A 14716-nucleotide genomic window follows, 5' to 3' on the forward strand; every position below is an offset into this window, starting at 1 on the left:
ATGTTTCTAACTCTCTATCCCTCTCCCTTCCTCTCTGTAAAAAATCAATAAAATATATATATTTTTTTTAAAAGTAAAAAAAAAAAAAAAAGGTTGCCTCAATAAAACTGTTAATGATGATTTTAAATGTACTTTGCTAGGCACTTCAGGGGGTATAGGTATGAATATAAGCCAAGCACCACTGTGCTATGGGGATGAAAACACAAAAATCAGAGAACCATCGTTTATTAAACCAGAAATACAGGGCTGCCCTGTGCATGAAAACTTTTTTTCTTTTTAGGAGCAATTGAAATATTTGCCACTGAATTGAGCCATGCGGGAAGATATACTTGTGTCGCCAGGAACGCGGCTGGTTCTGCACATCGACACGTGACCCTTCATGTCCAAGGTATGGAAGACTGCTGACTCATTAAAAACTTGACGTTGGCTTTTTGTTTTGTTTTGTCATGTTTATTCTAGAGCTGTGAACCACAGTAATATGTTGAGGATAAGAAAGCCTGCTAGGTAGTCTTCAATAGACTAAAGAAGACACACAGATAATAAACGCCACAGAACAATTGCCAAGTTATTTTTCTTCTTGAATTTTTATAACCTGTTCCTGTTTCTGGTCTTCTAATGGAAACTGGCTACAGTAGCAGCAAGACTAAAAAAAAATGTAATGTGGCCAATATTCACTTTTCCCTGGGACAGTCAACTCACAGCAGTTTTGGAATTATGAATCTGGGCACGTTTAACCTCATGGCTACTATAGACTTGTCTGCCACCAATGAGTGGCATTGTTTATTTCTGTTGATTGGTTCTTCTAGAGCCTCCAGCCATTCATCCTCAGCCAAGTGAACTGGACGTCATTCTAAACAATCCCATTCTGTTACCATGTGAAGCCACAGGGACACCCAGTCCTTTCATTACTTGGCAAAAAGAAGGCATCAATGTCATCACTTCAGGTACCTCCCACAGTTTCTATCAAGAAAACCGTGGCTAGACGGTGCTTTCTGATTCAGAAGTCAGTGTCATTTTTTTTCAATGGAAATAAAAATTCTTCTCACTCCGCGTTCCTTACTGTGATGTAGGCAACGGCCATGCAGTTCTTCCTGGTGGCGGCTTGCAGATCTCCAGAGCCGTGAGAGAGGATGCCGGCTCTTACATGTGTGTGGCTCAGAATCCAGCTGGTACAGCCTTGGGCAAAATCAAGTTAAATGTTCAAGGTACCCAAATCACAAATCCGTATGTCTTCATTGCAAAGCTGCTGCAACCATGAATACCAAAATTCATATGTCTAAAATAGTTGTTAACTCTCTTAGTTTATGTCATCTATGACCCTTACGAAGAAAAAAAATTTAAGTTTTGGGAGGGTTTTTTTGGCATTGTTTGTATAAGAAAACTGGGGCATCTCATCATATTTTGATCTGTGAACGGCTGTTTGGGACTCTGTTTCATTGAAGGTGATTTTTAAAGCCATTCTCTCCATAATTGAAACATTAGATTGCAATATCCCCCTAAAAACATATTATAATAGCAGTTAAACCAAGTTGATGGGATGAAAATTGTTCTCAAGACAAAATGGTTTTTTTCCACATTTAACTGGTATTTTCTTGATATAATTTTCATATCCTATGCATTGCTATTGTAAATTAAATGCACTGAAAATAGGTTCTGAGCCACTGAATTTGCTGATTTTGAATTTCCTTATAGCGTGATTTTCTTATGATGAATTCATTATTATAGTAAAGCTCACTTCCCTGCAGATTGTAAATCTAATTTCTTTGTCTTTTTCAACAAATATTTATTGGGATAATAAGTGGAAATACATTGAACATTACAGACATGAATCTTCCCTTCTAGTATGGAGAAGAAAACTACCAAATAAAATAATTATAAATTCTGATATATGCCATTCAGAAGAAAAAACAAACGGCTGAGATGGAGAATAATGGGGAAACGTGGGGACCACTTCAGCGGTTAAAGTGCCTTGTTTGAGGAGGTCCCATGTGAGCTGAGACTTGATTGATGAGCTAGGGTGAGCCTGTAAGGTGGCGGAGTGTCTGAAAGAGGACAGCATGTGCAATGGCCCAAAGACAGGAAAGAGTAAGAAAGCAGCATGCCAGTGTGGCTAGACAGTGATGAGTGAGGGGGGGAGGGGCTGGCAAACGCGAGGGAGGTCAGAAAAGAAGGCAGGGCCAGTGCATGGAGGGCCGAAGGACCGCAGGAAGGTTAGATTTCATTGTCTGTGCATTGGGAAGCCTTTAACCAGAACTCTGATTTGGTTTTAGGATGATCTCTTTCACTGCTATGCAGCTAATAGTTTAGAGAAAAGGCAAAACTAGAGCTGGAAGAGCTATTAAAGTCATCTAGGCAGGGTATTATGGTCTGGCCAGGACTGGGGAGTTTCAAGGGTTAATGAAAAAAAAGTGATGGGTTGAGAATATTTATGGAGGCGTAATTGCCATGATTGCTGATAAATCAGATTTGAGAGGTTAGGAAAAAAGAAGAATCACTGGGCTTTGGGCTTGAGCTGGTGAGTGATGATTACGCCACGGGGAATGCAAGGAAGGAACTGGTAGGAGAAAGGAAACCAGGATTTGTGCTTAATCATGTTAAATGTGGGAAACTATTCAAAATCCTAACGATGTCAAGTAGAGAGATATGAATATTTATGAATTCAGGACTCATGGGAGAAATATCTAAGATATCAATGAGGAAGTAACAATTATATTTTAATTCACAAGATTGGTTGAGAATTTGCATAGAAAAGAGATAAGGACAAAGCCCCCTGGGACACTGCATTGTTTAGGGGCCCCAGAAAGGAGAAGACACTGGAAAAGATAAAAAGGAGGGGGCAGAGGAGTCAGAGGAGAACGAGACTGAAGGTGGGAGAGGAGAGTTTCAACGAGTGAGTGGACAGCTTTGTTGAATGAACGTGAGAGGTCACGTAGGGTCAGGACCAAGAAATACTTATTGGTCTTGATAATACAGAGGTCATGGAAAAGAACAGTTCCAGACTGAGGTGGCTTTTTTGTTTGTTTGTTTGTTTGTTTGTTTTCTCCAATTGATTAAAATTATCAATATGAGCAATTCTGGGACAAAGAAACACATTAAACAACTAAGAGCATTTCAACATCCCAAAAACAGCCAGAGATCATTGTGTGCTCTAGAGACGGGAACAATTCTGAATACAGCCGCTCCTTGCAGATACAGTATGCAATTGCAAGCACAGATTCAACCAGATAATTTTGGTTGGTAAAAATTATTGTAACATGCTTATTCGTATTTTTTCACAACCTGGGGATTTTATTTCACTTATTACCTTTAGCGTAGCCTAAGATTTGGTCTCGACATAGTTGACCATTTCTCCGTAGCCCCTGGAGATGTGGCAGACAGTCCTAGGACCCCGGGTCTTGCCATGCACGGAGTGTCTTACTTGGAAGGGTGGAGTTTTCAGAGATCTCTTGTCTCTGATTTCATTTCTTCGTCAGCCTGTGGTAACAATGAGTATTGTTGGCCTTGTCTCTCAAGCTTTTTTGAATTGGTGGTGGATATTTCAGAGGATTGTTTTTTAATTTTCCATCATGGCTGTCTCTGCAACTTGTCACCGTCTCTGGCCTTGAAGGTGGGGAGGCCATCCTCTTCCTCTCCTTCCTTTGTCCTGTGCTTGCGGTTGGTTGTTCTCTCACACTAATTTAAGCTGTCTTTAAGTCTCAATAGAATACCCAGACCAATACCTAATGGCAATCAACCTATTGTAAACACTAGGAAGGAGAAATCCTTACCATCAGCCCTTCCATAATTTTCTGAAGAAGTGGGAAAAGTTTTATCTATACAGTTTTTTTTTTCCATGACCCATTCATTTATTTATTCATTCATTCAAGTAATACTTCATTAAATTTGGCCACTGTGTATGAGACACCATACTTAAGCACCATAGAAAATGCATAAGTAGAGAGCAGTTAAATAATTTCCAAACTTTGAAGGGGGTCTGTTTTGAAAGCTTAAATAGCTGAAGTGAATCACACAATACATGCATGTTAAAGAAGTGCCTGTCAACACCGCCTAAATTTTCTGGATATGGAATTCCTTGGGAATATATGTTTTTATCCTTATTTAAAGTTGATTGTTGTTGACATTTGTTAACTATATAAAGAATACTTTTCTAGTTTGGTTCAGTGAATAGAGCATCGGCCTGCGGACTGAAAGGTCCCAGGTTCGATTCCAGTCAAGGGCATGTACCTGGGTTGCGGGCACATCCCCAGTAGGAGATGTGCAGGAGGCAGCTGATCGGTGTTTCTCTCTCATCGATGTTTCTAACTCTCTATCCCTCTCCCTTCCTCTCTGTAAAAAACCAATAAAATATATTTTTTAAAAAAAAGAAAAGAATACTTTTCTGAAGTGAGGTCAATGAAAACAAACTTGACCCTTTGATGATATGCTAAAGTCAGAATTTTATTTCTTATCTCTGAGACTTCACTTTGCTAGGGGAGTACTAGGGTGTGTGAATGGTACATTCATACTTTTAAGATGAAACTTGAACTTTGTATCTTTTAGTTCCTCCTGTCATCAGCGTCCATCCAAAGGAGTATATCATTGCTGTGGATAAGCCTGTCACACTACCGTGTGAGGCGGACGGCCTCCCACCGCCTGACATCACGTGGCATAAAGGTGGCCATGCCATTGTGGAGTCAGTCCGCCAGCGCACCCTCAGCTCTGGGGCTTTGCAAATAGCCTTCGCTCAGCCCGAGGACGCCGGCCAGTACACATGCATGGCGGCTAACGTGGCAGGATCTAGCAGCTCGAGCGCCAAGCTCACTGTCCACGGTAGGTGGTTTCACATAAATTATTTCAATCTACAACATTACCATGGCAAAGAGAAGAGGCCCCATGGAAATAAAAACCATGCAAAACCAATCATTCATAGTGTGTGTGTGTGTGTGTGTGTGTGTATGCGCGCGCGTGTGCACACGCTGCAGGTACACTTGCCCTTCAAATCTGTTTTCTGTAGGCATTTATTTGCATGTGAGAAAGATATTTTATTAATAATGTGTCCAGGATAGTTAATAGGCTGCCAGTGATCCCCTCATATTGTGATTCCTGAGATCTGTACTTTGGCTTATGAGAAGTCTGTTTGTATTTGCGATTCTTCTGCTTCACTTCTCAAGTCGAAAGTCATCTCCAAACTAATCACCACGACCTACGTTATAAATATAGTGTGAACCCGATGAGAATTAGAGATCTCTTTGATTCATTAAAGTAGCAAAAATATTTACATGTATAGTTTTTGTAACAGAAAAAAGGTACCACATTTTCCTTGTATTCAATGACAGACTATCTAAAGATCAGTATTGAAATATTTTAGTTGTTAATATATATTGTAAGACTGATGATAGAATAACTATTAATATCAGTGGTAGGAAACTGAGCAAATCAAGCTGTTTCTAATTACTATTTTCAGAACTATTATTAGTACAGGTAATATTAGTATTGCTAATAGTAGTTACTCTTGTTTTAATGATGAGTTTCTGCTTTTCTTTTTTCAAAAGTTTGTGAAAGCTATTTTTTATTTACCAGCTGTATTTGAATTTCCTACAGCTTCATAGTTACAGTAAAAGTTCAAGTGAAATCACTTTTAATTGATAAATGAATAATTTAGCCAAAACAAAAAAAAATCACCATTTATGAGTTTTCTACATTTCTTTCCAAAGAAAAACATTGCTTTCAGTTCATATATTTGATCTAATCAATATATATTGATCCTTTAATAAGTAAGGAACTAATAAATAAATAACACTCCTTCTTTTTGAGTATTTGTAGAAAATTTACCAAAATTTACCAGATACTAAACAACAAAGAAATCATTAAGATTTTTTAAAAACATGCCACAATTCCTGCCCACAAAGCTAGACATCTGTAATGAATTCTTAATGCCAAAACCTCAACCCCAAGCAAATTACAAAATACCATTCTAACTAACAAGTGAGTTAAATAATATGTTTTTATTTTCAGATTATTTAGAAAATAATAAAAATAAGGACAGTGCATATCAAAATGCATGGTGTATGGCAAAAACAAAACTGAAATATAAAGGCATAGCCTTAAATTATTCATTTTGAAAAAGAATAAATTGAAGTAATTGTACTAATGTTGGAACTCTATAACAACTAACAAAATAAATAACTCCAAAGAAACCCGTGTAAAGGAGATAATAAAAATACAGCATGATTCAATAAAAAATGAATTGAATATTTATGATGTACCATTAAACAAAATAGGTTCTTATGTTTTTCATATTTGTAATGTTTATGCATATATTCATTCAATCATGTTTGTATATTTTCTCATATAATTATAAAAAGGATGAAAAATTGGAGTTTACACAATAGCTTTACTTTTACTGAGACCAACTGTTGTCCTGTCACTTTTTAAAGGGTATTAAAATGGATCCATTTCTCATTGATGTATTTGAATAATTTCAAAGTTCATTGTTTTGGGAGGGAAGATATTTTTACTTTTTGATCCAAATATTCTTAAAACTTTAGAAACTTTTTCCTTTAGAATATCTTAGTTCTACATCCACTAAAGTGTTTTTTTTAGTACACCAAAACATTCAATTTATCTTTATTGCCAAAATTCTAGTTCAAAAAGTAGAGGCACAGGAAATATTTGGTATCACAATGCACAGAGTGATTAAATCACTATAAATTTCCTTTGTGACAGTATAAAACTTGAATTAAATATCTTGACCTGCTTTTGCTTGCGTCTGTTGCAACACGTGAAATACTGCAATAATTTACTTTTTCTTGAGCATTTTGTGATATTCAGTATGGGGCAGTGTGTTACAGTGTTTAACCTGGTAACTTTCATTAGCTCATTCTCCCAATATGTCTCTGATACAAATCCAGCAGTTTACAACAAAAGAAGCATGTTTGGCGTTTGTTTTACTTCACTTCAAAAGGAAAAGAAACTCAAGAAGGTCAAATAAAATGTCAAGATTTTCAACCCTGCCCTAAGTCATTTGCCCTGAAACTGTAAAATACTCAATAAGTTCAAATCCTTGACAGTTCTTGCTAGCATCAAAAGTGTTGATTGGTTTTATAGTGACAAACAAATCAATATCTTAATAGATTTTTTTAGTATTTCTAGCAAATTCACCTTCCAAAGACTCTTTGTTGTGCTAATTTTCAATGTAAAAAAATATATTATTGAACTCAACATCCTGAATGACCATCTATTTTAAACTCTCCATAGTGCCACCCAAAATTCGAAGTACGGAAGTATACTACACGGTCAGTGAGAATTCACAGGCTGTTTTTCCATGTGTGGCTGATGGAATCCCTACACCAGCAATTCACTGGAAAAAAGACAATGTTCTTTTAGCCAATTTGTTAGGAAAATACACTGTTGAACCCTATGGAGAACTCATTCTGGAGAATGTTGTGGTAAGTGTAACAGACATGGATAGTACAGTGAGCCAGATTGTTGATTTATCTTCTTAACTTTCAATAGTTTAACTTGGAGATATGTATTCTAATAATGAAAGAAAAATACTCTTATAAATTCAGTTTATAAAATTAATTTTACACTTATTTTATGTCCCAGGTCTGAGACTAGTATTAAACAGATAGTAGGAACTCATGAATGCCCTCCTTCTAAAACTGTTACTTTATTTTTTATGAAAAAAATTCTAAGTGTCTTTGTTATATTCCATACTTATAACCATGTATGGGAACACTTAGGAGAATGGAGATGTAAGAAAGTCTGATATGCTATTTAAAAAGTATAAAAAACAGTTTTCTGGTTCTTTCAAGGTTTTTAAATAACCCTTTCTAATCATTGACAAGGAAACTAAAGTCTTAGGGATCTATGCACGCTGAGGGTTTTTTCCTATTCTCAGGTGGTACCTCATCCGTCTGCAGAATCGTAGCTATCAGAAGCATCTCGGTTTTTCACTGGTTGTCCCCTTGAGGAGGAATATATTAAAATGATAAAGCTGATCCCATTTACTTTATCTGAATCAGACCCCTGGGATTACCAGGTATATAGCCCTAGTGGTAGGCTAGGTCAGTAGGCCCTAACTCAATCACATGTGCCAGCAAAAGTCTCATTTCAAATCTAAAGTTCCTTCAGTAGTAAGATGGATCATTTTTTTATATACCACTAAGAAAAAAAATGTAAACAAGCAAACTAGCGCAGATGACCAGTTTTTAAGTTGTATTCCGATTTCAGAGAAATTAAAAGTTAAGCTAGAACAGGAAGGGGGAAAGGGAAATTGGAGTTCAGTTTTGGACATGAGTTTTAGGCATCCAAGCAGAGAGTTGAACTGAGAAGTTCAGTATAGTTGGAATTTAGAAGAGAGATCTGAGCTGGAAATACTGATACTTATATAGAAGGGTATTTTAAGCCATAAGTCTGTATGAGTGCACCAAGGAATTGAGTGCAGATAAAGACGAAAAGAGGGCCAATGACTGGGACCTTTCACATGGCAACATTAAGATGTAATGTTTAGGGGCAGTCAGCAAAAGGAGATGGAAAATGAGCAACCAATGAGATAGGAAATAAACTAGGGGAGTTGGGTATCCAGGAAGCCAAGTGAAGACATGGTCTCAAAGAGAAGGGAGTCATAATTCACATGCCACCAATAAATCCAGTAAGATAGTTATCAGTGGGATGTTCTCTGTGTCCCCACCTATTGCTGGTGGAAGTGGGTTTCTTGGGGTGACACAGGAATAAGGGTTTCCTGAGGCCTCCGCCAGAAGATGAGGTATTGTGGAAAGTTTTATTTCTGTGGAATGAAAACCCGGAATTTCCAAGGCCCCATCTCGCTCCATCCTGTCAAAGGAAAAGTCCCATTTTATCTTCAGCAGAGCAAGGATTAAAGCCAGGGTCCAGAGTTTCCACTCCATATTTGCACAGTCCAGTCCAGCATCAGGCTAGCTTAGCTTGTGTCCCCATCTGCAGTCCATTGTGTGGGGGCTGCATGGCCATAGACCATGCAGCCTCGAGGGCAGCCGTGGGCAAACTACGGCCCGCGGGCCAGATCCGGCCCGTTTGAAATGAATAAAACTAAAAAAAAAAAAAAAAGACCGTACCCTTTTATGTAATGATTGTTTACTTTGAATTTATATTAGTTCACACAAACACTCCATCCATGCTTTTGTTCCGGCCCTCCGGTCCAGTTTAAGAACCCATTGTGGCCCTCGAGTCAAAAAGTTTGCCCACCCCTGCTCTAGGGCCACATGACAGACTAGCACATGGACGAGTGCAAGGAAGCAGGAGAGACACGAGGAACAAGAGAACAAACTGCTTTATTGGGGGATTTTACCCTTACTAAGATTTCTCAGGCTTGCAGTGGCTCCACCCCCTTTAGCGAGTTACCCTGGTGTGTTTTTTCTAGGTTAGAATGACAGACAAGCACCTTTTCTACTTCGCTATGCATGCATCCATTTCCCCTTTGTCTGGTCTCTTCCCCCAGTGATCTTCAGGGAAGGGACTGGTGAAAGTGTAAAACTGCAGCTTCCTCGTAAAGCTGCCCAGATGACTAGGCTTATAATGTCTGGCCTCCCCTTGGTTCCTTTCCTGTTATTAATATTAATAACTAGCTAGTTACGATGGTAACATGCGTGCCAAGAACTGGCAGTTGGATTTAGCAAGTGAAACTTCGGAAGTGCAGGTAATACTGCCCCTACTCTTGTTATTTCCTTTAAAATGTTGGTAGGCTTTGGTGCCACGTTACCCAGAGCGCCAACTCTACTGTCGAGAGGCAACCAGTCTTTAGAATTACTTGTTCTGTATTTGCACAATGCAGAGCAGAAGTACACCAGCTGTTTGATAAACTTTAGAATGTAGAGTTTTCTGGGCTCTTAAGACCATAAAATGCTAGAGTTCTATAAGGTATAGGCTTTTGTTTAAATTCATATACATATTAATTTATGTTATGCCGAAAGCTAGACAGATGGGGCAGACTACAAGATAGAAATTTAAACTGTCTTTCTATAAGAATGCTCCTTTGGGGACCAAGCTGTGCAAGTTTGTGTATTTTGTCTAATGTGATGTGAGACTATGTAATTTTAAGCACTATGACTTTTCTTTCTTTAAGCTGGAGGATTCTGGCACCTATACCTGTGTTGCAAACAACGCTGCAGGTGAAGACACACACACTGTCAGCCTGACTGTACATGTTCTCCCCACTTTCACTGAACTTCCTGGTGATGTGTCATTAAATAAAGGAGAAAAGCTACGATTAAGCTGTAAAGCAACTGGTATTCCACTGCCCAAGTTAACATGGACCTTCAACAACAATATTATCCCAGGTTGGTAATTTAATTCTTCAAAAGAGAAGAAATACGCCCACAAAGAACTCTAATCCAATCTTCATTCCTTTAGCTATGGGGATTGATTGAAAGTGACATGAAGAATTGATTGCTCGCCCAGGCTGATGTGGCTCATTTGGTTGGGCATCATCCCATGCACTGAAAGGTTACCAGTTCGATTCCCGGTTGGGGCACATGCCCGAGTTGCAGGCTGGATCCTGGTGGGGGGCATGCAAGAGGCAGCCAATCAATGTTTCATTCTCACATCAATGTTTCTCTCTCTCCCACTCCTTCCCTCTCTCTCTCTCTCTCTCTCTCTCTCTCTCTCTCTCTGAAAAAATCAAAACAGAAAACAATTTTTAAAAGAATTGATTGCTCCACATTCTGTAAAATGTGTAACTTGGCCTGGATTTTCACCTGTACCTCGAATATTATATTCTTGCCTTTCTTTTGAAAGGATAAGTTGGTCACAGGACCATATATTGCAGGACATAAGTAGATATTTTTAACCTAAAAATAATCTGTCTCCCCCAGGAGAAAATTGTATTGTAAATACTGGCACCTAAATTTATCCCCACTGGAACTCCTTTATCATTGATAAATGAATTAAGTTGGCTACCATTAGAGTCTTAATTTTACGGAGAACTTTGCTTCTCACTGTATGCATTAATCTCTATTACAGTGTAGATTGGTTATGTAGAAATTTCTAGTCAATATGTGCACTACATATTGATGTAGTTAGTGCCTGGAACTCAAGAGCTGGGACGACAAATATCTCCTTATTTGTTAGACTTTCTTATGAGCATAAAGACAATGCCGTAATAAAACTTGTCCAAAACTGAGTTCTGAAATCCTGCACTATTAGAATTTAATAAGTATCTTTCTAGAAATGCAGTAATAAACTTTAGATCTTTCTTTTACAAATATTTACGTTAATGACTGGAATTCATCAACTATATTACATTAATAATAATAGTATATGTCACTAAAGGAAAATAACGTACAAAAATATCTTAAGTACTATTTTCTGAAGGTGTAGTACTTATTTAGCTTTAAATTTTAAAGCCTAAATTTTCACTTAATGTTCAGCAGTATGAAATTTTAAAAAGTAGTTTGAGTGGGAAAATCATGCAAGATAAATATATACTTAATATAATTCTATATTGGCTGGTCTAATCAGAATCTTATTTAGTATCAGTTGCTTTAGGATTAACCTTTTAGTGTACTCCAAATGTTATAACTACCTTTGTAAGTATTTATATCCCCACTGATTATAGAGAAGTTTAAATTATTACAAATTTAATCATGTTGTCATTACCTAACTGGTGTACTTCTTCCTGGTTGGTGTACAGACATTCCCTTGGACCTGCCAAGTCAGTTAAATTGTAACTGAAAAAAATTTCATGTTTTTGATGGAAATTGTTCGGGAGGAAAAGTGGTGGTGAGATAAATTAAATGGAAAATGTCATATTTCTGAGTGAGAGATTTTTGAAACCCAGAGAGACTACGAACCAGATTTAGGCAACACTTGGAGATGAAAGGCGTATTTTCAATCTAAAATAATTTTTAAAATGTTTGTTTTCGCTCTCTTTTCCTGCTCCTTCTGCTGTTTTTCATTCTTCAAACAAGCATCTATAGACAGAGAAAATAGCCCAGAGGAAGGGATCTGTGGGAAAGGCTCTCTTCTCCCAGGTCATGATGAGATCTCGGGTTCAAACTGCTGACTAACACATAAATCTAACCTGCAAAATGCGGAGCTGTTGTGATTGTTTTCCCAGATTACTGAGAGGCATTTGTGTTGTTCCCCAACTTGTTTCTCTCAGCCCACTTTGACAGTGTCAACGGACACAGTGAACTTGTTATTGAAAGGGTTTCCAAAGAGGATTCGGGTACTTACGTGTGCACCGCAGAGAACAGCATGGGTGTTGTGAAGGCAGTTGGATTTGTTTATGTGAAAGGTAGGTAACAGGGCTCTATTTTTTATTCATAATTTACTTATAATAAATGGTTTGCATTTTCCTTTCTTACTATGTAGTAATACACCATACCTTCAGTTTGTTAATCCATTGAGTCCTAATTCACAGATATGCAAATTCATAAGAAATAGAATATTTTGAACATGCAACTCAAAGTAGGTAAGCAGTAAGTAAGGAGATCATTTGGCACAAAGTGTAACCATCTGAAACTGGTGAGATTACCCAGTTGATTAGCATGAGCCGTTGATTTTGGAAAATTCATGGGGTTTGAAAGTGGCTGTACCTTTCACTAAATGACCTTTCTAAATAGCTCAACATCACAAAGAAATGATCAGAGCTTCCTTTTACTTATACTTTGCCTTGTGTTTTTTCCCAGAACCTCCAGTCTTCAAAGGTGATTACCCTTCTAATTGGATTGAACCACTTGGCGGAAATGCAATTCTGAACTGTGAGGTCAAAGGCGATCCTGCCCCAACCATCCAGTGGAGCAGAAAGGGGGTGGATATTGAAATTAACCACAGAATCCACCAACTTGGCAATGGCTCCCTGGCCATTTATGGCACCGTAGTAAGTAGCACTGGAATTGTTGATCAACTGCCACAATGGATGCCTTTCTATAGGTGCCATGGATGGGAAAAGTTTCTCCTGCATTTTTATTTAAATCGTAAAATCTGAATCAATGGGTTGTTATAAAAAAAAACTGAAACAGTGGTTCAGAGCTATTCTTTTTAGGCCTTTCGAAGAAGTATGAGCCATAAAATAATTTTTCTGCTTTGTTCATGATCATTGGCCTATTAGTTAGCAACAGTAGAACAGGAAATTGAAGAATCACAAACACAATTACAAACAAATTTTAGGGCAGTTTTCATCACTGAGTCAATAACTATATATTAGGCTTTCCAAAAACTTCAGTAATTTGGAAAATGAGTAGCGCTTTAAGTTATTCTAATTTGAGGGTCATGTGAATGAAATATTTTATCTAAAAATTTATCAGCTAGACTACATATGGGTAATTTGTTAACCTGTTTTTGAATTAATTGAAATAATAATTAAAATATGCTATCTAACCACCTAATCCAGTGACCAATCTCACTCTTTATTCTCCTTGGTTTTTAGTTTCACCATTAGATGTTGTTGGTTATCCCCTAAATTTTGAACTAATCCCCATTAGAAAAGACTCCATAGTTACTCATTTGTCCTGATTATTTTAATGCTTTTAAGTTACTATAAGCATAGCATCAACATGTTCCTTTAGTAAGATAATTTTGGATAGATGATTATTTTAAAATGCTATTTTTTGCTTTGGTTTCCTAGTTAAGTATTATCCCAGAGAGCAATAATGAGCTATTTTGAAAAAAACTAGGCTAGGAATTTCTCTTTCTACTTCTTTTTTTTTAACCTATTTATGAGGTCAAAGATATGTAGGTTTTTCTATTTCCATTAAACTGCCGTCTCAAAAAGAAAATTTCATATAAACTAGTGTCATGCTGAACGAAGGTATTTGCCCTGCTCTGTGCGCTCACGTTTCCACAAACGCTGCTTTTTCCTTAGAATGACGATGCCGGTGACTACACATGTGTAGCTGCTAACGAGGCTGGGGTGGTGGAGCGCAGCGTGAGCCTGACTCTGCAGAGTAAGCTGCTTCATTACATTCCAGTTAAACCCCTGATCAAAGCAAGGTTGCCTATTAAAGAATGTCCACTTTCCTTAGCTTTATAGCAGGTACATCAACAGCAGTTTTCAGAGCGTGTCCACTCTTAGGCTCTGCGGCTGACGGAGCCCTTCTTATGGAGCGTAAGGCAGATACAGTTTGGCACAGGCATTTTTCTCTATTTTATCTAACACATGCAGTTCAAAATCGCAGGTGCTTCATGGCAGAGCTTTTTGTTTGTTGTTTATTTGCAATATATTACATTGAATACTCTTCTTATAGCTCACTGCAGTTCTTGTAAAGTGCTTGCAACGATGCCATTCTGTGGCTCTTTAAAAATGTGTACTAAAAATAAAGACGAGTGTAAACGACCTCAAAAGTGCTCCAGATCTATCGCTATTTCCATGGAATAACTATGTGATCTGGGCAGGCTTATCCTACTCACCATGAAGCCCCCGGAAGAAAGCGCTTTCATAATTAGAAAAACAGGAAGGACTCCAGAGGCCCATTGGACAGTCCCCAGAACCACTTCAGGGACTAACCCGCGGACAGCGTCATTGAGTTGAGAACTTAAGCCAACCGACTTTAGTGAATAGGCTCAATACTTAAGGGGATGAATTTACATCTTCTTCCTTCACTATGGAGAGATGCTGTTGACTGGTATTTACTAACAGCTATTTGCCAAACCACTTTTCTGTAAGAATTTAACATTGAATAGATGTTTTTACAATGTCTAAGACAGTCTTTTCCCTCCAGCTTTATTGAGGTATAATTGACAAAATTGTGAACAT

The 14716-nt window shown here is 37.8% G+C and overlaps 1 protein-coding gene across 1 annotated transcript in view; it reads left to right on the forward strand.

Moving 5' to 3' along the window:
- LOC138996160 (hemicentin-1) overlaps positions 1 to 14716 on the forward strand; it is a 96597-nt gene that overhangs the window by 36718 nt on the left and 45163 nt on the right. Inside the window, exons 26-34 of the mRNA XM_070397113.1 lie at positions 281 to 388; positions 807 to 944; positions 1071 to 1205; positions 4540 to 4809; positions 7237 to 7427; positions 10085 to 10298; positions 12122 to 12256; positions 12651 to 12841; positions 13826 to 13907. Coding sequence (XP_070253214.1) covers positions 281 to 388; positions 807 to 944; positions 1071 to 1205; positions 4540 to 4809; positions 7237 to 7427; positions 10085 to 10298; positions 12122 to 12256; positions 12651 to 12841; positions 13826 to 13907 — 1464 coding nt within the window. The remainder of the gene's footprint in view (positions 1 to 280; positions 389 to 806; positions 945 to 1070; positions 1206 to 4539; positions 4810 to 7236; positions 7428 to 10084; positions 10299 to 12121; positions 12257 to 12650; positions 12842 to 13825; positions 13908 to 14716) is intronic.

Source organism: Myotis yumanensis, unplaced genomic scaffold, assembly GCF_028538775.1.
Source record: "Myotis yumanensis isolate MYYU_CA2020_CCGP unplaced genomic scaffold, mMyoYum1.0.hap1 SCAF_17, whole genome shotgun sequence".
Lineage (NCBI taxonomy): Eukaryota > Metazoa > Chordata > Mammalia > Chiroptera > Vespertilionidae > Myotis > Myotis yumanensis.